The 24,054-nt window shown below is 45.7% G+C and overlaps 1 protein-coding gene across 3 annotated transcripts in view; it reads left to right on the top strand.

Moving 5' to 3' along the window:
• The window catches only part of LOC144155265 (coiled-coil domain-containing protein 102A), a 38,274-nt gene that overhangs the window by 5,488 nt on the left and 8,732 nt on the right, over positions 1-24,054 (top strand). For all 3 annotated transcript variants that reach the window (XM_077686595.1, XM_077686594.1, XM_077686596.1), the window contains 5 exons: positions 5,362-5,556; positions 7,086-7,307; positions 10,078-10,186; positions 13,191-13,307; positions 21,674-21,877. In XM_077686595.1, coding sequence (XP_077542721.1) covers positions 5,362-5,556; positions 7,086-7,307; positions 10,078-10,186; positions 13,191-13,307; positions 21,674-21,877 — 847 coding nt within the window. The remainder of the gene's footprint in view (positions 1-5,361; positions 5,557-7,085; positions 7,308-10,077; positions 10,187-13,190; positions 13,308-21,673; positions 21,878-24,054) is intronic.

The following is a 24,054-nucleotide window of genomic DNA, read 5'->3' as shown; positions in this document are numbered from 1 at the left end:
GCTTGTAATGAAGTTCACATCAGATATATGGAACTCGGCGCGACTACAATTACCACCTAAATGCGTTGTCTTGGAGCGGCGATTGAGGTGCTGATTGGCCATGATTGAGATGTTGAGCCTCGCATAGACCGACGTGACGCCCGACACCTTCCGTAACTGTTTCCGACGGACGGGATTCACGACGGAGCCCATCCAGCCAGCGAGTCTGTACCAAGATGGCATCATCGGTGAACTGCACTGTGCCGAAAGGAGTGTCCTCAGAGGATTTCCTGAACGTTGACGATGATGTTGCCGTCACTGTGAGCCCCTCGAGTGCACACACCGTCACCGGTGTCATGGCAGCTGGTGCTGCTGAAAGCACTGAAGAGACTGAGGATGTCACAATGTAAAGCCGTCCGACGCTTTATGAAGCGCTTTTGCCAGCCAATGTTCCCCACCAGTATTGCTTCGATATTGGAGGACACGGACTTGAACTGGTGCAAACCATGTCTTGTGTAGAGAATGAGAAAGCACACCTTCCTTGCGATGTAGGCAGTTAAGGCGGAAAGTAGCTTTATTGTATGCAAAAAATGGATTGTTGTGTGTAAGGTAATGGCATACTTAATGTGTTCGTTTTGTTATCTGGGAATGGCAGGGGGGGCGTCTCACGTATTGCGAACTCGTAACAAAAAAATTCGTTATAGACGGGTTCGGCTATATCGAATTATTGGATATCTTGAACTAATCGCAACGCATATTAGAGTTTGCTATAATCGGGTTTGAGTGTACATGTTTGGTTCATTAAATAGACTCCATTGTCTGGATAGCAATGATACCATTCTTATCGCAAGCTTCAAAGGAATAATCGAGATATTAAAGAAAACCTAAGAAGCAGTGACGAATCCCCAGCCACTTTCCGGCAATTTCTCTATGATGTCACAGGATCCTGTTGGTACGATTGGCGCCCAACGACCTAAACCACCGCCAAGAAACATGATCGTGCGATTGTTGAAGGGCCTCTAGTTCAATTAGTCATATCATGTGAATTTTAACGTGCTGCTAACACACTCATAACTACGTCTTAGTGCTGGCCTAAACTACATCACTCCTGCCGATGTTACGTCACTGCAGCGCGAAGTTTGCGAATTTTTGATATTTGTTGCATTGCTTTGGTTGAAAAACGTCTTCTGTGACTGGGATGGAGCTGAGTGAGTTACCAAAGGGGAGTTCTTTCAAATTCAACAAGGTTGTATTCTGTCTTCAAATGGGCTGTGTAAGGTCTCGCTCATGATATTGGTGTTGATTATGATGGTATTTTAGTGCCAGGTGAAGTTGTAAACTGAGAAGAAATCCGCAGACCACGTGGTGCAAATCTGCGCCCGTGATAAGGGACATATACTGCACGCACAGGCACCTTGTGCCCGTTGCATTAAATGACCTTAGTTTCATGTGATTACTTGCGTTATTTCAATGTGTGTGGTATGATGAGTGTGACATCCGCAATAAAACGGTTAGGTCGTAAGAATTACATAGTTGTTTTTTTATTTAGTTGCAGAAGAAAATTTTTTGCTTATGCAGAAGAAAATTTTTTGCTTATGAGCATTTTACGCCCGTACAGCAGCTTCCAGTGTAAGGCCAATGAAGCTCATTTTGTGCAGCCTACATCGAATCTATGCACTTACGTTATGTGTAGTGCTGGTCTGATCTTAAAAAAAAAAAATACGACAGGCTATGAATTTGCATACAAGCAGTATTATATCACGACCAATAATTTCAGCAAATACCAAACCTAAACACAGGCATCACGCACAAGAACTGCGCTGTTAATGGTGAAGATTACATGAACATGGTAGGATTAGCCCTTACGCAAAGCAGAATAATTCAGACATCGGTATTGTCAAGCCATGTCAGTTGAAAGTTTCGCTTCTGTTTTGATTCTGACGCAGTCCACCTCGTAGATTCTAAGGACGCCGGGCGAACATGAGAAGCTGGTGCTTTGTAACAACGTCAATCTGGTTAAACATTTCGGTACAGCCCACATGTCGACTCTGCTGTAATGAGCTCCCCCTTGGTGTTTTAAAATGCTTGCATTATTCCGTCAAGTTTTCAATGCTTCGTGCATAAATGCCCTATAGTCTGCCTGAAGGCGGGTGCTATCCAGTAACTTTACTTGGGCGGCCATCCCCTTTAGTTGTAGGTACCACTCCTGAATAAGGTAGAGCAAGTCTCTGCAAATTTCACTATTCAATGCTATATATAACTTTAAATATAGCAAGAACATGTAATAATGCAAAGACGGCATTGTATGACCATACTCTTGTGGTTGGTTATGTTCTACGCAAGTTGAGCAAAATCTTGCTGCATTTGAAATTTTGTCGTGAGATCTGAGGAAAGAATTATAATGAGGGCCTACCATTCTGGTTTGAAACATTAATGAAAGAACATACTTTTTAGTGGACGCGTGCGCTGCTTTGTTCAGCCGAGTACACATTGCCGGTTTTAAAGCTAAACGATAAAACAGCATGGGCGGGAATGTATAGGACGCATAGGAATTTTGTAGTTTTCGTTAGCGACACAGGAAATGGAAATTATGTAGGGAAGCTCCTTGGTCCACCAGAAAACGGAGCATTGGGCAGTTGTACAGAGCCAGCATGACCTTCGGGCGTGGGTCGATGCTCGAAACAAGTTAGCATTTTGTTGCCCGCAGTGCACCAAAAAAACATGCGTAAGGGCATGGCCCCGCATACATAAATGCTCAGACTACAGTGTTTCAGCACGAAGCGGAGAGTTATAGTACAGCTAAGGCACTCGCTTGGTTGACAACGACCGTGATGTTCAAACTGATGCATGGTTTCAGGCTTCAACATAGCATATTGGCAAAAAATTGCCAAGTTTGCGGTGATAATTTCTGTTTACGGTGTTGATTCCTCGGTCATTTTGATTACTTAAGTAATGCTGACTGTTGCTCAAAATTCAAGCAGAATCACATCAGCGTGCACCCATATATGGGCCGAGAAAGAAGGGGGGGGGAGGGGGGGAGGGGGGGGGGAGCGCGGAAGTGTGCTGGTGTTCTTGAAAGGGCCTGTGGTCTGTAGCCTATTTTTTTTAAATTACTACATTCGTTTATCATGCCAAGTCGATTGAGCATTGAAAGAAGGATACTCTTGAGCCCACAAAACTTCAAAGAAAGGCCAGAAAGAGGGAAAGGAAAATTGTACTGGAAAGGCACGTTCATTTCGTCGCCACCAGTACGAAGGTCCTTCACTTGCGCACACTGCTATGATGATTTTAAATTTGGTGTAGCAGTGGATGCACGTGTCGGTATGTAACGGGGCAACAAAAGTCGTGATGACGAGCACACCATGCAGCAGCGGCTACCTCACATGGAGTTGTGTGCCTGTAAATGAAGCAAACTGCTAAAACTGCAGCGAGAACAGATATATATTTTAACTCTTCATGTACTTTAACTCTTCATGTACTTCATGGACAGCAGTAACTCTTCATGTACTTAACGCTGTCCCGATACGCTCTGAGTAACCCTCGCCAACTTTGTGCATCATAGAATATTCAGGCGTTTATATGAGTTGAATTTACGTTTTCCCTTTGTTCAAAGTTACCTATCTGCTTCATTGTGGGCGCTTCTTTCAACAACCAATTCAAATGCAGATATTACTTTAGAAATAAAACGAGATAAAAATTTTTGGGCTCGCAGACATAAAGGTACTGTGACATCGTGTAAATATTAGGAAGCGATTATTTAAATATTAAAAGACTTCAATGATAACACAAGGATAAATCAGTGGTCAGGGGAAGAAAATGACTTACATTTGTGGTATCTTTTGTGCGTTGGCACTTTCCAAAGCCGGGGCGCTGCTGTCCTTGCGCCGTTCTGTCACATCGCTGTTGTGACTCTGGCCCCTGAATATACACTGCTCTGGGCAGCCGCTGCCCAGGGAAAAAGCGACTGTGGACGCAATGGAGGGGCTTTAGTTGTGACCGAGGTCAAAGATGGCCATCGGGTATTTGTTACTGTCGCGACCGCCGTCTGCAGGGCTGGTGACCGTCGTGCCTTCACGTTTATGATTAAGTCTGGAACTTGGCGGCGAGCCGCAGTGTGCCCTTTTTGCCAACCCGCTTTTCCCCAGTTGCCTAGGTTGGCGAAAAATACTGCCAAACGAATCTGTCTAATCGCAGAGGAGAGAATGACTGTCTGCAACACCGCTTTCAGAAGGGGACATGCAGTGCGTGCAAGCTGAGACCAAGCAGTTATCCCACATCAGCACCCTCCAGGCTCTACAGAAACGTGAAAACGAAAAAATGAAGGGGGACACATGGAAGAGGGGCATACTTTGCCGCATTCAGCTAAAGCGCACATTACATTTCACCCAATACACAGACCCATCGCTTTCTTTCAGCTAACTTGCAGGAGTATTGACTGTCTGCCACCATTGCTTGCACGTGGTTCTGCTTACACATACAAAGATCGTCTTTTCCCTATCCGGCCTTCATCGTACCAGTCTTCACCCATCAATGCCTCTCTTTCTTTATGCCGCCAGTTAGTGCGGACCACTCCTTGCTTCCCTGGCCATACCGTGACGAGTCAATCTCCTCTGCTGAGAACGACTCAGCTGGCCAATTATTCTCTGTGGGGCGACATGCCACACACAAAAGGGGCACAACGTGGGCTGAGCTTACCCAAGGGCGCCACCGCTTTTGGAGCTGCACTCCTCCACAATTATCCTGACCGGGGCGCTTTGTTTTGTGTAAGCACCAATGCGTTAGGGTAGGCATTGAGTCGTGAATGTTTTTAATAGTGGCATGTCCGAAGGTTATGCGCCTTTGTTCACAGGTGACATACTAGGCATAACAGGCAGCACAGCGCGGGCCGGAAAAATTTCGAGAGAAAAAAGGGAAGGGAGGGGGGGGGGGGGGCTGACGGTCAGCCCCCCCCCCCCCTTCCCCCCTTTCCCCCTGGCTACCCCACTGGGTTGTGAATATGGTTATGAATAAAAAGGCACTCCTACACCTCAGAGTTAACTTAGTCTAAATGCACTCTAATGTTTACCTGATCTGACACAGTGTAGGCTCATTCTTATTTTTCTTTCGTGGTATTTGGCTTATTCTTCACACTCTTAATGCATGTGCCTGTTAGCTAATTACAACGGTAGCACCAGTATTGTAGCAGAATACTGTTGAAATGCAGGTAAACCCCAAACAATACAGAGAGCATTCATGGAACTTCACTGTGCTACCTCGTTTCATCCAACAAATATAAAAGATTAATAAAACTAAGGGTAAAGTTCTGCCTTGTTTCTTTTTTGCGAAATCACAGTGCGTAGCGCTCTTTTAAAAGGCTCACCCAGTGAGGCCCCCCCATTGCAGGTGGTCTGACTGCACAGCCAACTGGCGCGAGAAGTGGAGCAAGGTGCGCACGGAGCGCAACAAGGCTCGGGAAGAGGCTCGCCTGCTCAGGGCCCGAATGGATGCAGCGACCAAGGAGGCCGCTGCTCTCAAGCGGGACAAGCACGAGCTGGAGGCCGAGGTGGACCAGCTGCGCCAGGAGTTCCACTACTTGCGGTGGGGGCCTGTGGGAGCCGCCTCTGTGCTGCTCTCCCATTCTGGGATCGGGGCCACCACGATTGGCCGATGAGAGGTGTTCCTCTCCCATTGGTAGCTCCTGTATGGGCAGGACAAGGCAGGTCACATGCCTGAGGACTACCTTATTTTTCCCACTGGGGATGCCCCTGCATTAACAGGGTTAATTCAGTCGTGTGGCATGCACAACAAAAGGGATAGAATGCAGTTTGCCAATTTTGCAACAGTTCTTCCCAGACTACGCCCATTAAGTACATTTTGTCCCAACTAGCCTATTTCTGCAAGTGAGGTCATGGATGGCATAATCAGCTGTCACATTGCATATTCATCTGTGGCCTGCAACATCTTGGCAAATGCACCATTGCCACCTTGGCAGAAATTTTGGTTCCAGTTGTGGCCTGCAAGCTTTTGTGTGCGTACTAAGACGGAAACAACTGACCCCTAAGTTGGAAACGATTTCTCAAAATAATCTAAGTAAGCAATAATGAAATAGTGGTAGCGACAAAGTAATCGTAATTTTCATTTGTTCTGCACTTGTGGAGGCCAGATATAACAAAGTGGATAGAGCAATGGGACCTCAAATTGCCACCAACTTTGTTACAACTGGCCTCCACAGCACTTCCACCTGGTATAGAGATAAAGCCAATTGGTAGGGTACAAAGTGGCCAGTTAGTACAAGACATGCATGCCAACTAGTACTAGTCTTGTACCAACCCGTACAAGATGTGCATACCTGAGAGTGGCACCGCTTGAATCACTGTCAAGCAAGTTGTGGGAGAATGTTCGTCAGTAAGTCTGGGAAAGGTAGCTTAGGGCATTGAGGCCAGGCTCGCATGGGAGGTTCTGCCATTTACCTTGGCAAGCCCTCCATTCAGCAGACCAGCCCATCCGTGTAATAATTTTGAAAATGAATTTCTAACCTGCAGGGTGCTGTAGAACCAATGTCATGACATAGTAGAACAGTTTTGTGTGAAGCGCATAAAGGGGGGGGTGCCTACCACAAGCAAGGCTTAAAACAGGCATTGATAGGTAGAAGTTGATAGGTATAAGTGAACCTATTGCGTAGATTGCTGCTTTATAACTAGATTCTTTCCCCTCTCCCTCATTCATTCTGCCATTTGGGCACATGGTTTAGTATGAGAGTTGGCTGTATTTGAATTCTCTGAACAAAATTTTCACCCAAAGTAAAAGAAAAGGATACATGAACACTCATTTCCTGGACAGAAATCGTCCAAAGCCAGAGTTTTCTCCCCGAGTTTTCTCCCCAAAGCTGTCAAAAATCTATGGCGCATGTTTCTTGGAGTTTTGTGGATTTATTCGAAAACACATACTTTTATTTATAGTTGCCAACAGAAGAGCAGGAATTCTATGTAAGGAAGATGCTAAATAAACTAGGCGATTACACCATTTCAGTGAAGACCACCCGAGTGTAGCACTGCTTTGATGAATCAGTTCAGTGTACGTCTTTTTGTGAAAGCCTTATCTGCTCCTCTGCTGTGAATGGTACTCAGGACCACCGATGGTGGTGGGCCGTCAGTGGTGCGGGACCCCGAGCTGCTAGCGGCATCGTCTGGCAGTGCCTCATCACACGCCGAGCGGGAGCACCTGGAGAAGCTGCTGGACGAGGAGGCAGGCGTTCTGCCCCAGCAGGATTTGGACCCCGCGGACCAGCAGGCTTCACTGCTACAGCTGCGCCTCGATGAATGCACCAAGCTGCTCCTCGTTGAGAGACAGTGGGTGCCCTATTGCCCCCTTTGTTGCTGGCACGCTGTGCTCAATGCACATGGCCTCAGTAGGACACATGGGGACAAGTGAAGGAAGGTGCAATTGGGTAAACTTGCGTTGTGGTTGCAGAACTAGTGAGGGCCGTTGCATGAAGAATTGGCAGGGATGCCAGTGCAACTATATGTGGTGAAAGGCAGGGCCAGAACTGCAGGTTTGAAGTCATGGGCGTACCCATAGAAGTTATATGCCCCCCATCTCAGTCAAAATGCTTGTGCATGTCTGCATGGTAGATGCACAGGAATTTGATTGATTGATTGTAGGGTTTAAAGTGCCGACGCAACACGGGCGATGAGGCGCACCGTAGTGGAGGACTCCGGATTAATTTTGACCATCTGGGGATCTTTAACGTGCGCCGAAATCTCGTACACATTGAAAAGCGGCCGCTGCGGCCGGGAATCAAACCCGCGTCCTTGTGCTCAGCAGCACAACGCCTTAGCCACTGAGCCACCGCGGCGGGTAGATGCACAGCAATTCTTATCCACCCATGTCACTTGGCATTTCCCTCTCCAAACAATTGATTGATTCATTCATTCAAGCTACACTGAAGCAATGAAAATGTCAAAAAGTAGAAAATTTCCCTAAAGGTTGCAATTGAGCTGCTTATTTGATGAAGACAGAAAAAGTCATAGTAAATTCTGGCTTCCTGGTCTAAATATTATTTGTACGAAGGTAACAGCAAAACACTGGGTGGGGGAGAGGGATGGGGATCCATAATCTAGAAAAGGTTGAGTAAAATGGCAGCATGTCTCTAGCAAAAATCCCATTGAGGGAAGCAGTGTTGATGATGATTTTTTTACTGGTGCAAGACCAACAGAGGGAAAAGAGCGCCAAACATTATTAAAATAAAAAATAAAACTTTACCATCCTTTCCTGAAGGAAGTTGAGAGAAGCGCGGAAGCTTTCTATCAGCAAAACTGCGTCAAAAGTGTGTAAAAACCTTTGCTAAAAATGCATTCATACTTCGTTGAAAGTTCATGCAATTGATCGTCAAGCGAGCTTCGAAGACCCAAATTGCAAACGAACAACAAACCCATGCGACGATTTTTCCCGTACTAGGTCTACGAACAATCTAAATGTATACCGGTATGTGGTTTATGAGATAAAGGTATACTATGGTACTCTTTTTTTTTATGATCAGTGTGTGTATTGTCTTATCTAGAGCCGTTCGTTTTTCGTGATTTTCAAGTAACTGTTTTGACACAATGTTCAAGAACACGCCGTGTGTCCAGAGAATTTAACGGAGCTTTTCGGTCAACCAACCGGTCTATGGATAAATGCATTAGTTTTTTGACAGGACGCCATCAGTCTCACTAAGAAAGCTCGCTTTATATACAAGTAGTGTAAAACTTACATTCATATAGGTAATGGTAAGTGGTTTAAAAGACAGATGAGAGTCGGTTTAAAGGGCTGAGTTGTGATTATGTGTAGTCTCTTATAAGCTGTAAAAATTTAACCTCTGATGGATACGTAAAAACACGTTTAATGGGAACGATGGGTGGGGTGGAGCATGTTATCTGTAGAGTTCTGAAAAATGTTCATGCCGTGTTGTGTTGAGTGCCTTACATTTTATAGAATGTGAATTATGGATAGGCATTCTCCGCACCTGCTGCACAGGGGTGTTGGCAATCCTGTTAGAAGGTGTGAGTGTGTTGCATGTGTGTGACCTATCTGAAACCTGCATAAGGCAACTTCAGCGAATCTGTCGTGTGAGTCCGTTGTGTATCATCCCAGGTGCGGTATTGAGAGAAACGGCAATGCATTATCTGAAAGTGAGCAACTCAATATATTCATGCTCGAAAAAGCTGTATTGTTGTGTCTGTGCATTAACTTGAGAATCAAATTGAAGTGGGACCTTTCATGGGTATCTGCACTTAATGTGGGACAGCTGTCAAGTGCAATTTGATCTGGTACACTAGAGAAGAAGAAAAAAAATGCCCGTGTCTCTGCTTGTTTCTCTGCAAGGGACGCATAAAAGCAGTGTTGTTTGACAGACAGATGGGTGGACAGTGGGGTGGCCGCCGTGCTTGGCAGATGGGTACAAGGAACAAACGCAGTGCAAAGTTTCTGGCACCAAGTCTGGGCTTGCGGGCAGCCCCTCAGCAAGTGCAGTGTTGGCGCAGTGTGCACCTTTCTACGGCCCTACCACCACTCCCTACTAAATGCTGTAAGGCATGGCACACGCAGGTAGGGTGGCCGTCCTTCCAAAAGATTGCAATTGGAACGGGTAGGGGGGAAAGACATCGAATGAAAACTGTATTGCTGTTCAACGAGATACATGTATTGAGCTGATTGTTTGATCATAGCTGCTAGGTTATCAGGCATTTCCATCTGGCTTGTGCCAGGGGCGGAGCCTGTTACCTGATCTTTGACGCTGCACAGTGGAATCTGACCCTGGAAAGCCAAGCGTCTTCACAATAAAAGTAGGATTGCATGGGTTTAAGATTGCATGGGTTTTAGGCACGGATTAAAGACTAACCAGTAAAACCACTTTACTTTTGTTTTTGACAATATGCTGGCTAGAAAAGGCGCATCATGCACGTGTCACAGTGCAACCTGCATAATTCATGTATTACCTGCACTCAAACCTTGCTCTTTAAAGATTGGGCAATTATTGGTGTGGGTTACGTGCACAAAAATACGGAATGTATGCAGCATTATCATAACTGGTAGCAGTGAGCATAGTTGTATGTACTGTTTTGATAACGGAATATTTTTCAGGGAGAAAAGTCACCTGGCCAAAACCCTTGAAAAACAAACGGCAGAACTTGGACAGCTGCGGGCAAAGTATGACGAGCTCCGAAAATCTCGCCAGGATACGCTCAAGGAGGTAACATTCAGAGCATTTCACTTCGATGTTTCGCTCTATTGTTGGGCTTGTTGTTTCATGTTGTCCAAATGCACTTTATTCCACCTACATTTGGATCTAAACTGTTTCTGCAATCATATTTCACAAGATTTGAGGTGCCCTAGCACCTTTGTACAAAAAAACAAAAGAACCTTTCTGGAGTATCAGGCAGTAAATGTGTGGGATGCTCAAGTACATTCTCGGTTTTAAGTAAAAGAATTAAGTTGAAATAGTCCACCTATTAAAACAAGGTGCACTGCATGAAAGTTATATATTATAGATGACAAATTTACTCTCTCAAAATGAATAAGTTACATTGTGTTTGGATATATACAAATGTAATAAATTAATTTACAAGTCAAAACATGCTGAAAGTGATGCTATTCTTAGAGCTTAGAAAATTAAAATTTAAAATTTAAAATTGTGCTATGTAGTGTCATCAGCTGTGGTTTTCAGAGTGACGCTCAAATATTGGTCGCAATTCACGCCGCGCGGAGGTCGGTGCGGCACCGCCGGCCCGTTCACGCGCGGTGTGGCGAGGGGCCGAAGGTTGGCCGAGGCCGTGGCAGGCATCTTGATCATCGATCGCTTAACATGCAATTACCGCGGATACAGAGTTCCACGTACGACAAGGGGGGTCACAGTGCGGTGATAAGTTGTGTTAGGGACTGTCATTCGCAACTGCAACGATAGCGGCGATGAAATATCTCCCGCGACGCTACACGTTCCCAACATTCGATTGTGCACCCGAAGTTGGCGGCGAGCTTGTTGGAGAAGACCCTGTCGTCTCGCGCGCGCGTGTTGCATTTGGGTTCCCTTAACTTCTTGGGGGCCCTCCTCAACACTCGGTTCTTATATTCTAAAACTCCACATTTTCGCAAATCATTAACGACGTGTTTTGCCTCGAACACAGCGTCGCCTTCTGTAAGCAGTCGTGGGTTTCGAAATTGATGCTAGAGAAAGGTAGGTTCAATTTCCATGCCGAGATCATAATGAAAAGTAAATATAGCCTTGCCCAAAGCCGCTCGACGGCGCTGAAAACTCGTGTTCATACCATTCATACATTGCGGATAAGTTGTTGCAAAAAGTAAACAGTGATCGTTAATCAAATCCGGGCATAACTATAAAAACATTGTAGGGGAAATAGGCACTGCTTAAGATAATCTAGATAACAGCAGCACGTTTAAGCATGTGCGGCAAAGCAATCCGATCACCGTTCTCGCGTAGTTATTCATTTACCAGGCAATGCCAGCAGAACGCGCGGTGAGATCACAAGTGAGCGACGCGTTTCCGTCGCTTTTACAAGGTGTTCCCATACACACACAGTCTCGTACATGTCTCGTCACAAGTATTTCATAATGAATTTACAGCGTACTTTTCTCGGCTTCAGTTGCATCGTCCTTGGCGTTAGCTGGCTGCGTACGAGCTGTGGGTTGCGATGGGAGCAACTACCTAAACGCGGCGGTGTCGCCAGGAACGAGCAGCGAGTCGCTAATTGCTTGCCCGGATTGTTTTGTTCGGTCTGCAGACCACTTTTTTGGGTAATTCGGATCGAATCCACAAGGAGGGGGGAGACGGTGGTCACAACAAAAAACACGCGGTCGCGTACGCTCAGGAACTGTGTTGTAGCAGACGACAACACGACCCGGCGTCCTACAAGTGACGTCACTCATAGGTGGCGCCACGGTATGTCCTCGAGGCTAATAGGTCGAGGGGTGACTTTTCAGCAAATTTTTCTGTAAAAAATCTCGACCTATATTCCGCATTATACGGTACTTGCGTAATGAACCACTTGCATAATGAACACACCCCGCACGTTTCTTCTTGAGAATTTACTTTTGTGTTACCTTGCGTAGAAAATGCGGCGCGAATAGAAAAGTTACTGTCAATGTTTTTATTTCGGCATAGTTGCTGATGCCGTCGATGATCACAGTAGCATCACGCCACAGTACAAACAGAAATGCTAAAAAAGCATTAACAAAAAAAAATCTGAACAGTAGTCGTTGGTGTGAGTATGAATACCGTGGTTCACAACTTAAAAATTGCGCATTTGCAGAATGCCATCTGCTGAGCATAAAACAAACCTTCTTGCGTGTGGCACCACAGAAGCACGGCAGCGTGCAAACAAAGCAGCAAACGTACCCCACACTCAGCATTTCTACCCTGCTTTATGCTGCTCTGCGACTTGCCTGTTTCTCTACATGTTTTTTTTTTTTTTTTTTAGCGTTTATTTTGTCACAGGGCATGCTGTGCTCTGATCTTTTTTTGTGCTCACGGTGCACGTCATACAGTGGGACAATACGGGATCTACACAGCTAGCTCTAAGCTGAAGTTGATGGAGCATGCTTTGAAGCATGGAAACCGCGCAGCTGGGCGGCGCAACCTGTGTACTCAGTTGGCGCAACCTGTGTACTCAGAGAAGTGTATCTGACAGTTGTGACTAGTCCGTGGCAAGATTACCATGCCATGGTCCAGTGTAGGTACAAGAGGAAATGCAAGAATGGGGGGCACACAGTTGCAGTGCTGGTCTGTGTCCCTTGGTCTTGCATATCACCTGTTGCACTGCTTCCCTTCCAACTACGCTGTACCAACTCAATCAAAGCTTTGTGATAGTGTTTCTCAACCATGAGATTGTGGTTTTCAACTATAAACGTACCGCGGACCCTTTCTGGACTTGCAGTATTCATTGCAAAGCTCACAGTGAAAAGGAGATGGGACGTTTACACATGACATATGGTCAAAGTGTTTTGCTCTTGCAGCATAAGTTGGCTGACTGTACACAGCTTTATGTACACCTGTTGGTGCATATAGGTTTCTTGCACAGCTGTTGTGTTGAGCAAAAGAGCCAAGTCACTTAAAGGCAAAGCAGCAGCCAATGCACCTTTTCTCTTTGGCCTTTGCTGCCATTCATTCTTATTACCAAACCACAATTCATTTTCGAGGTAGAGGTAATTTGTTCTCATAATGATTTGCCCGTTTCTTGCAGCTGAATCAAGTGAAAGCTGAGCACCAAGATGAACTGGAGTGCATTCTTATTGACCTTGAAGACGAAGCAAGTGGCCGCACTTGCTTGGACAAGCGAATGACAGAACTGAGGGCCCAGGTAACGTGTGTCTGGCACTAGTTTTAAGGTGTGTGGACATGCATACTTGCACAGTAACGTAGATGGCTGGACAAAAGTTTGAAGATTTAGACTGCTAGGGAGATGCAGTTGAGGGGGGAGGAGATTTGCAAACAAATTTATTTTTCACTATAGATTTCAAATATGCAATTATATTTCAGCTGCTGCTGTTAGTTTGAAAGTTCTCATACAAAGTCTAAACCGTAATGAGGTAATTTCTTACGTAGCTTTAATGAACTTTTGGATTGCATTTTGTAGCTTTTTATTACATGAATTGATAGCCAGAGAGTCCCCATACCTGATGACATTCTTCGTTTTTCTCAAAAGTCAATGCATCCCAAAAAAATGTCAAGTATAAAAGATGGCAGTGTTCGGTATTTTGGCTCATCAAAATAACTGTGTCATTATTTATGCATGGCCTAAATAGAAAAACTAAGAATGTCATCAGGTGCCTCAGGTTGTACTGAAAAAAATGGTACCAAGATTGACCTTATGAAGCAAAACAAAGACATGTTCTTCCCATTCTCAAATCTGTCTTTGGATTCCAAAAGTGTCAACTACAACCGGAGATAGCAGAGGCCAAGTAACGGACACCGTCAGGAATCCAGCAAAATTTATCGACTTCAAATCGGTTGGCGTCTTGCTGGCATTGTGAAAACTGCAACAGTCCTTCGTAAACTGGCATCATTCATTACAGTGCACTTTGGTACCCAGAAAATTGGGTACGGCGGAGGAGACGGGGTGAAACTTGCTTGACGGGGTGAAACTATTTTAGTCGTGGTTTTTGCGCAGGAAGTTTGAGAGGATACAGGGGTGGGACACTGCACAGTGCGTTCTCTGCAAATGCATCACGTCGTTGGCCCTGAAAAGAGCCTTTTTTGGGGAAAAAAAAGTAGCCGAAAGGCAAGCTTTGTTGGCCTATGGCAGAAAACGTTCAGGCGATCCTGTGACAAAACACTGATCTTTGATTTTGCAACACTGAAGTTTTAAGTGAGAGGGGGGGGTGGGGGCTTTCACATGTTGCAGAAGGCTTGCTGTACCACTCCAATGTGTGACGACCGTCGCCTAGTCATCCACGTGCCATCAAACATCACATCAGTGTTGTTTGGTGGCTGGGCAAGGTCCCTGTACAAGCCCTTGACAACACACACACTATCTGCTTCAGAGGCTGCTGCAGTGTCCTCGCAAACCTGGACCACTTTTCTCAAGTGCGCTTGGAACGTCTTGTGGTGTAGGCCTCTGTGGGATAAGTTCATCCCAGCACAAAAAACTGACAGAGCAGACACCCCCTTTCTAATGCTTTGAATAGTTTTCAAAGCCGTTATGTTCACCTAAAAAGGAGTGATGTTGCCAGATCCTTTGGCCCTTGGTGACGAAAAACGCTCTACACGATGTTCGTAAACCGAGCACGTCACCTTGAGCCTCACGGCGAGTCCGTACTCCCTGTCAACCGTCTCAAATCCGGTGCCGCCAGCCCGCACTTGCCGCACTCGACGTGTGCAAAAAGGTCTTTCAGCATTGCCATATCCATTAAGACAAAATTTGTGCCGGTTTCTACCTCCGAGTGCTCCAGATCCACTTCAAGGAAGTCGAATTTCCGCTGCGTTGGTGATTTGGTCTCCATGCCGCGCTTGATCTCGTCTGCGTGTTCTGTACGCGTGGCGATCTCCTCCACCATGTAATACCTTGTGTCATGTCGACAAGACGTGCTTGGACCAGGTCTGAATTCCCGAGGTAGTTGGTCAGGCGATGGGACAGGTGACGCAATACGAGGCGGCGAACAATTTTCATCTGGCTTAGTCGAGCGGCCAAAATTCGCACCACGCAGGCGGACGACGCTTTCGCTTCAATTACGCATGACGGGTCATCCTCTGCAAACGTACGTCTCCTGGCATCAGTCATGAAAGTGTGCGGTGAAAGAATCCGCAGAAACCGCGAAAATGTCTAGCAACACTGCTCTAAGCGAGCGCTGCGCCAGAAGAGCAAACTCCGTCAGACGCGCGTAGCAGACGCCATGGTGGCGGAAAAGAAAAAAATAAAAAAAAAAAATAAAAAAAACTGGCGTAGCAGTTGCGCCGACCAATGAGAGGCTTCAGACGACGAACTCAAACTGCGCGCGCACCCCAACCAATTGGCAGCCCAGAAGGCGCCTTCGGAAAACTGGCAAGGGCGGCCATTCTACTCAAGCGACGCCACTTTGAGATGTTGCAAAATGCGCACAAAGAAACAAGCTTCAAAATAAGATCAAGATGGCGGAGATCGGTCGGCTGCTTCGCCCGCAGTGCACGCGGGAATTTGAAACAACTTTTGCCCAATCTGGGGCATTTCGTGGACCCCGAGGCGTTAACATGATTTTAGAGTATTTCCCAATGAAATTTAGCGTTGATATTTTGAAGGCAGGTGCTTGAAGGTACAATTATTCGAAAAATTTGATTCTCTCAAAATCGACATTTTGGGCATTTCTGACCAATCTAAGACCCGCGTACCCCCTTAAAGCTAAGGGTAAGTTGGCAGGTTTATTCCTGACCATACCAGCTGCGATGTGCTGGATCTGAAGTGCAAAAAACATTTGAGTTCTGCCGCTTTCACACTTGATTAAAAACCAAAAAACTCATAGTGGGAAAAGCGCTACAGTAACAAGGACAAGTGAGTACACGTTATGCTTTGTCCCGTACTCACGCTTTGTCCTGTGTACTCACTTGTCCTTGTTACTGTAGCGCTTTTCCCACCATGAACCTGTACCAACATGCCCAGCTCGCAGTTCTTCTGAATGCCGAAAAACTCAAGTTTTTGCAATCAGTGTGTGAAAAAATGGGCAATGCAAGTTGAGTCGCGTTGCATAGTGTGGGTTAAATATGCCTGGGCACTGTCGAAGTCGTGACTCATGACCACACAGCTGAGGGATACTAAAGTGCGATCGTTTTCAAGTAGCTTTGAAATTTGAAACCGGCATGCCGGCAGCTGCGGTGTCATGTAGCAAGTACTCAGGTTAGCTGCGGGCACTTGTATTACTAGTTCGTTGCTGCATTTTCACCAACCTTGTTGAATCGCGCTGTGTCGCGCCAGCAGCCAACTGGTTGCCACTGGTGTTTATTTAATCTTCCTGTTCTTTTACTGCTCTCTGTAATTCTGCTTTTTCATGCAAGGGGGCAGTACCAAATAAGTGAGGCCAGTCCCACATTGGACACACTTATCACTTACATTTTCTTGTTCCCCGCAACTGAGCACGATGTCACAGATTACTGTATAAACCGGAATAAAGGTCAACCCGGTATATAGGTCGACCCCCTACCTTGAGGTGGGAAAAGTTGACAAAAAAAAAAAAATTCGGCAGAGAAGCGCACACACAATGTCTATATTTATTTTCGACGCCCGTTCGTCACTGCCACTCACTACACGTGTCTAAGTCACTCGTCCGAACTGTCAGAGTCGTCCGAGAATTGCTTCTCAGTGTCATCTTCAGTGCCGTCGAGCGCTTTGCTGATGGAGCACTTCCTAAACGCTCGTGCAACCATGTCGTCAAGCAGCGACTGCCAAGAGGAGGACACCCAGCTTGACATGGTTGCAAGGGATGGTCTTCGCAGCCGGCCCGTAGATGTTTTTTCGTTGTCGCCGGATATCCACTCATTGTGCAGTTCGCGGAGCTGGTCCGCAGGTGGCCTCTGCTGTAACCGGCAGCGAAGTTCCCAAACGAAATCCGCCACTTTGTTCTCCAACTTGGGGTGCACCGCTTGACGTCCAGGGAACGATCTGTTCCGGGGGTTGCACGCACACATCTTAGCTTTCTGGCTTTGCCAGTACCACACACGTGTTCGGCGACTCAGTCGCCTTCAGCTTAAACACAGCGGTGAACTGGCATCGACTTCCGCCACTCATCTCGGAGCAGACAGGTACATAAATGCACGCACGCACACACACAAGACGATTAAAAGACGAAAAACTATAGAAAAGCGAAAAGCAAATAAAGGCCTGATAGAGCAAGAGAGCAGTCTGACGCAAAGGGCGATGGCGATGGACTACGCTCGCTACGGAAATGCGTAAACGCTTGCACTAGAGTGTACTAGAAGTTTTAGAGTGGCCCGACCGGCGGCCCGGAGCGGTGCTCCTTTCGCGCAGAAAATAGCGGCGGCGCTGTAGTCAACGACAACTGAAAGCGGCGGCTGGCCGCGCGCACGGCCGCGAGCCCGGCCGTATTGTCGGCGGCCAGGAAACGCTGCTGCTGTACGCGCGGAGTGCTTGAAGCTTGTTCTGGGGGACGTCCGACTGTTTAAATATACTGTAGATGCAGTGGAGTGTGGGTAGCGAAATGAGAAATAAAGGCTGCGGCGCATTTTCCGTTAATTTTGCCCTTTCCAATCGACAACAAAAAAAAATTACGGTTTTCTCGATCCTTTGGTGCAGTATTTGTAGTGGATTGTAAATTAAGTAATTGCAGCGACATTTTCGCTATTACAAATTCTCCAATAAAACTTTTTGCGTGAAACGGCCTAATATGAGCGAGATCATGATTGCTTTATGATCCTGTCCTTGTTATGCTGCTGGATGGACATAATTCGTTCACACAAAAAAAAAATAAAAAAATATGAGGCCTGGAATGACGGCTTTTCAGAATATTTTTTATTGTGGTGTAATTTACGTGAGCTGTTGTTATAGCCGTGAGCAGTGGTCCACTTGTAATAATTAAGGATCAGCGTGGTGTTAATCCATGCTGTCACCTGACTCAGCAGGAATGACACACGCAAGCGAAAAATTGTTTTAACTTAAGGATTATCTTAGCAGTTAGCCCAGTTGTCCCCAAAACCTTGTTTTTTTTTTTTCAACTATTTACCCAACATTCTATTTTTTGTACCACCTTTAACCTGGTTCAGTGATTGATTGATTGATTGATTGATTGATTGGTTGATTGATTGATTGATTGATTGATTGATTGATTGATTGATTGATTGAATAATTGATTATGGGGTTTAACGCGCCGACGCTGCACAGAAGATGAGCCACGCTGTAGTGGAGGGCTCCAGGTTAATTTTTTCGACCACCTGAAGATCTTTAACTTGCGCCGAAATATAGAGCAAGAGGGGGTTTCGCTTTTCTCCTCCGTCAGAAAAGCGGCTGCCGCAGCCGGGAATCGAAGCCGCGTCCTTGAGTTCAACAGCGTAATTCAGCTAAGAAAAGTCGAATCAAAGAAACAGAAATATTATTCACAAGTATACTGAGAGAACAACTACACGCACATAAAACCAAATCAAGACATCGATAAAATCATTAACAAATATAAATCGCGACAAAAATAAAATATAACGCGGGAAACTATACACAGTCTATTATAAAAGAAAGTTCAAGGTTCAAATAAACGGAACTGGTACTAAATACACATTTCTATTGCATTTTCGATGGCAACAAAAATGAAATGTAACGCAAATAACCATACAAAAAATCTATTCAACCAAGAAAAGTACAAGAACGCTAGCATAGAGATTTACCTGGGAAAAAATACTTTGGTTACATTTTGGGGCAAACGCATTTTAAAAACTTCGCATGTATTCACAGGACTTGTTTAGACTCTTTATATAGAAATGCATCCGTGTCTCTACGTAGAACACAACCAAGTTTGCAGTCAACTAAAGCGCTAAGTTGTGCGAGTTGGTTACTGTACACTAATGAATACATCGTACTAGCGAACATTAAGACAGGGACACAGCTAAAGACAAGGCGAAACACACGCTGTGTTTCGTCTTCTCTTTAGCTGTGTCCCTGTCCTAATGTTCGCTAGTACGATGAATTCCTTTGCAGTCAAGGTCTCACTGTGCTGCCCGCAACCAATACCGGTGAAGGGGAAAACTTTCCCGATACCGAACGTGAAATATTAACTCGATTTTGGAATCTCGAAAATCTGTCAAATCGAAGCTTTTTTCTCTGCGTGCATAATTACCTCCCATAGGCGGTACGAAATTGCCCCCATTTCTCTCGAAACGTTTTTTTTCCCTAGGAACACGGATATCTTGAAATCTCGACAGAGAAGGCACAAGGCAAAGTTAGCACAGACAGCTGATAATGTCCCTGCTCGAACGCTTAGATCCAATTACTACGCGCCAAACGCGGTCGAGAATGGCAAATTTACGTGAAGTACGCGCTGTGCAAAACCGACCTTCCTGTTACCGGAATGCTGTCTGTCGCTTACATCGTTTTGACATAGCTACATGGGTACAACGCAGCTGATCATGCGGACAATGAGGAGCCTCCGGAAGTGCCTACAAAAGAAGAAACACCAAACATGCAACGTCTGCTTCACAACAAGATAGAACGTAGCGTTGGTGAGCAACAACCGATGTGATGCATTGAGCAGCTTGAGAACGCTTTTTTGGGAAGCAGATGCGAACGCAAAAAAGGCGAGGATCATATAAATTCTTTCTTTTGCAATATTAAAAATTGTTTTCCCCGCGAATTATTTTCCCTTTATTAGCAAAGCACCTATTTGCAGTGGAGCTACGGGAGCACCAACTGTTATTTCAGTGACCTGGCCACAAATTTTTAGCACTCCACATGTCTTAAAAGTTTCAGACAATTTTACGACTTTGAGTTAACGGGAGCTTCAGAATACGCATCAGGAAATGTTAAAGCATCGTTAGGTAAAAGGCGTCGATAACTTGATGTTGGGTCGTATTAGTTTAAAATTTTCACAAGCGGAATTACAACTTACGGCGTTTACTCTCTAAATTAGCTGCCCAAAGGCATGGATTCGATTTCCTGCCACGGTGGCCGCTTTTCTGACGGAAAAGAAAAGCTAGAAACGGCCGTGTGTTGTAGATTTTGGCGCAGGCTAGAGATTCCCAGGTGGCCAAATTAATCCTTAACCCTCCACAACGGCGCTCCTCATCGCCTGTGTAGCGTCCGCGCGTTAAACTTCATAATCGATCGATAAATCAGCTGCCCAGGCGCCAAACACCGCAGCGAGCAGCGCAAATCTTGCCGCGCGCAGGATAGGAGCTGGGGCCGGGAAGCGGCGGCTGTTCAGTGGTTGAGGACAGCAGCGCCGCCGCTATGCCGGTTTATTTTCTGCGCGAAAGTCGACCCGGCGGAGCAATGGGAGAGGCCGCCGCTCGGGCCACTCTAAAACTTCTAGTACACTCTACTTGCACGGCAGCTTGCACTTTGTTGCCAGACTACGCTTGCACATTGTTGCCAGACAACAGTTTACATTCTGCCAATGACCGTTATATATGACGAGGGGTGACTTTTGTGCGGATCTTTTTGGAAAAAAACTCGACTTATATACTGGTTTATATGGTAGATTTTTCTTCGCGGCGGCTGTTTTCCTGATTATGGCGATGAGCAATCCTGTCTGTGTATCTAAAAAGATGTTACTTTTTCCTGTTGATTTTGGCTTCGAGACAAGAAAGAAGCTTTGTGGTTAGCCAAGCCAAGTAGGTGAGGAACGTTGCTAGCTGCAGTGGCGGCGCCCACGACGGCCCACGATTGCAGTGCCTGATTTCCCTCTAGTGTATATTAGTATGAAACTAAATGCTGTGCATAGCCCTCAGCTGCTTCGTGAGGGGGCATTTTGGATCCTTGGTGGTATCCATTAGGCGCTGTGCAAACTTGAATGGAAGACTGTGGAAGATCAGGCAATGGAAAGGGATGTACAGGGTGAACAAAGTGGGCTGGAGTATGCTTGGCGGTCACTTTGATGAAATACTTCACTCCTAACTTGCTCTTTTGGGAAAGAGCTGTGGCCCTTGGTCTAGGAAAACTTGGGGCTCGGCATTTTTTTTTTTTTTTTTTTTTTGCATAAGCATTGTTTACTCAGCCAGTAATTGGTTATAGACTTCTTTTGAACTCAACAGTGTGTATTTTTAGTATTTAGTGAAAAATGAAATGACAGGAACGTTAAGAATGAAATCTCATTGAGCTTCTTATGGACCGCTTTGTACTTTCTTCACACTTATTTTTACTGTAAAGGCCTTCATGGAGGGATCCAGTTTGCAAGGGACACTGTTCTCAACCAGGCTTAAATAAGTGTCGCTTGATAAAATAACTAATTTTTCCTGAATTTTCTTGTTTATTTCTTGTTTATTGCCTTGTCAGAGTTACAGTTGAAATGAGCTGGAAGAAATGTACAGGAACATATAAGAAGTTAGGAGTTAGGAGGAAGAACTAGGAGAAGCACAAAAACAGACCTCGAGCCCTGGCAACTTTACACTTTACAGGGTTATATTGTTGCCTTAGGACGCGTGTAGAGTGTTGCTGCAAAAAAGGATCTATGGGGGGCCCTGAGCAGTTCCTGCACGGGGGAGCAGCTGCCGCAGCCGAACGCTCCCCCCTGGGGACTCAGTGCTGTTGCCCCTGGCCAGCTGGTGCAGCTGCAAGGCGAGAATGCTGCGGAGTGGGGTCGGCGGGAGCGGCTGGAGACGGAGAAGCTGGCCTTGGAGCGGGACAACAAGAACCTGCGGGCTTCCCTGCAGGAGATGCACGAGTGCCTGCAGCGCAAGGCCCAGTCCCCCACTGCGAGCGCCGACCAGAAGACGGTTCAGGCGGAGCTCCAGCATCGGACCAAGGTGCCCGACACCCTGCCGTCCCCGGGGGGGCTGCGCATTTCGGGGAGGTTGCTTACGTTGTCGCACTTTCAGATACGATTGCAGTGATAGGACGGCCTTCACACCACCCCTTCACTTCCTTTGCATTCTTTTTTGTGCACGTGTGTGTGGTGTCCCCTGCGTAGGAGTTTGAAAGGGGTCACTCCCATAATGCCTGTTCCCTCTTCTGCACCGCACTTGTCCATAGGAATAATGGAGTAGCCCTTCCTACCCTCGCAGTAGATGCAGGTGCTCTTTCATGGGCGTGAAGCCTGTCATACTTTGAACTTTTCTAGTACAGTAAAATCTCGTTAATTCACACTCGGAGGGAACCATAAAATTGTTCGAATTAACGGGCGGGCACTAGAATGAATGGACATCGCACCACACTGTGCGGGCAGAACACAAAGAAGCCACCTCTGGACTTGTTATTGGGAATTAAGCGCTACTGCATATTTGTGGCATGCGATTTCATAAATAATGTTTACGGACTCGAAAAAATAGCACGCCACGCTGGCGTTCTTCATTTTCGTTGTTTTGCATCTCTAGTAAATTTGGTTTGGTTTGGATTTGTAGCACATTGTAATCACTCGGGGCCGCCTTCTGTGAGGAGTGATGGAAACCAGGGGATCCCAGTTCGAATTAACTCTTTCCTTACCGCCAGGAAAAGACCCGTTTTCATAAGGTGCAGGGAAATTTTTTTTATTGTTATATAAAAAATTTTTCATGTTTATTGTAATATACCAAAATGTAGACAAATAAATGCACTTTTTAATGATATAAGTATAAAACGTGTGTGTGCAACACAATAGCAGAAAAAAAATCCCAAACAACAAAATTTTTGTAACTACCGCAAAAATTTTTTGGAAAAGTGAGCGTGGGGGGCACAAATAAGTCAGTAAAAAAAATTTCAAGATATACGTTTTGTGGCACGCTTATATAGCTAAATATCCTCAAAGTTTCAACAGTACACGTAAAAAATTGTTAGCACAGCAAAAAAAAAGTTAGCACTCGTCGCGCCGTGCCCAGATCGACCCCCGGTCTCCGTCTTGGACAAAACTTCACGCGTTGTGCAGCGGGAGGCATCGAATCGCGCCCATAGGACATAGAGACCCTGCGGATAGAGATAATAACAGTGACAACACGCTCAGTCCCCTCGCAGGCGCTCAAAAACGCGATAAATCCCGAAAAAAAACTCACCGTCGAGCTGACGAAGACGTTCCAGGTTGATTGAGGGGTTCATCGCTGTCGGTGCTAAACTCTGATGATAGGGAATCTTCTTCAGGGCTGCTGCTACCACTTTCATCAGAAAAATCGACTGTAGGAATGCTAGAATCGCAAGAAACACGACGACTCCTTTCAGACCCGGCGCCCGACGACGATGCCATGGCTGCCGCTATCGCTAGGCGCTCGTTTATCTTCCCAGCAAGGTCAAAAATCATCGTGTCTCCGGAAACCAAAACCGAAACTGACATGGGTTGTGTGCTTCCTGAGCTTCATTTCAGATGGCGCCTCACGTCAACGGAGCGCGTTGGGGCGCGGGAATTTCAACTTGAATCCATCGATCAAATTGATCGAAATTGAATAGGCGCGGTAAGGAAAGAGTTAACTGTTCTGGATACCGACGCGTTCGAATTATCAGCTTTCCCCCATTGAAATATACAGGGCCATTCCGGGACCAGGGTGTCAGTTCAAATTAACCGAGTTCAAATTAACAAGCTTTTATATATTGCCGTGGAGATAGGCCAATGTCTTAAAACTGCACGTCATATCAAATAGGAGGGTTAGTAAGTGCAGGAATATGTAAAAAGTAAGATCTAGCAACCAAAGAATTGTAGGTGTTTGTGCTGCTGTAGGTTGACATGTTTATTACATGGGGCATTAAAATCTACTGCATGCAAACACTGTACAGCCAATTTCCTGAGTAATACCCCTTTAATTATTAAAGTGTTGGTACGGCGTTTTTGACACGTTCACTAATTCCATTTTGTTGCCTGTTACGTGTCCCAGGGTATCTGCAGGGTTTTAAGGATTTTTCTTAAAAAAAAAAAATGTTTCAGAGCCTTTTTCGTTTAGAAAATTGTATATGTAAAGAATATACAAGTTGTTAAAAGTGCCTGTGCCTGTATAAATAATACAATCAGCTTAGAGAAACATTA

Source organism: Haemaphysalis longicornis, unplaced genomic scaffold (assembly GCF_048455015.1).
Source record: "Haemaphysalis longicornis isolate Haplotype H1 unplaced genomic scaffold, Haemaphysalis longicornis Haplotype H1 scaffold_1, whole genome shotgun sequence".
In the NCBI taxonomy this organism is placed as follows: Eukaryota; Metazoa; Arthropoda; class Arachnida; order Ixodida; family Ixodidae; genus Haemaphysalis; species Haemaphysalis longicornis.
The sequence above is the reverse complement of the archived record's forward strand: the minus strand, read 5'-3'. Positions and strand labels throughout refer to the sequence as shown.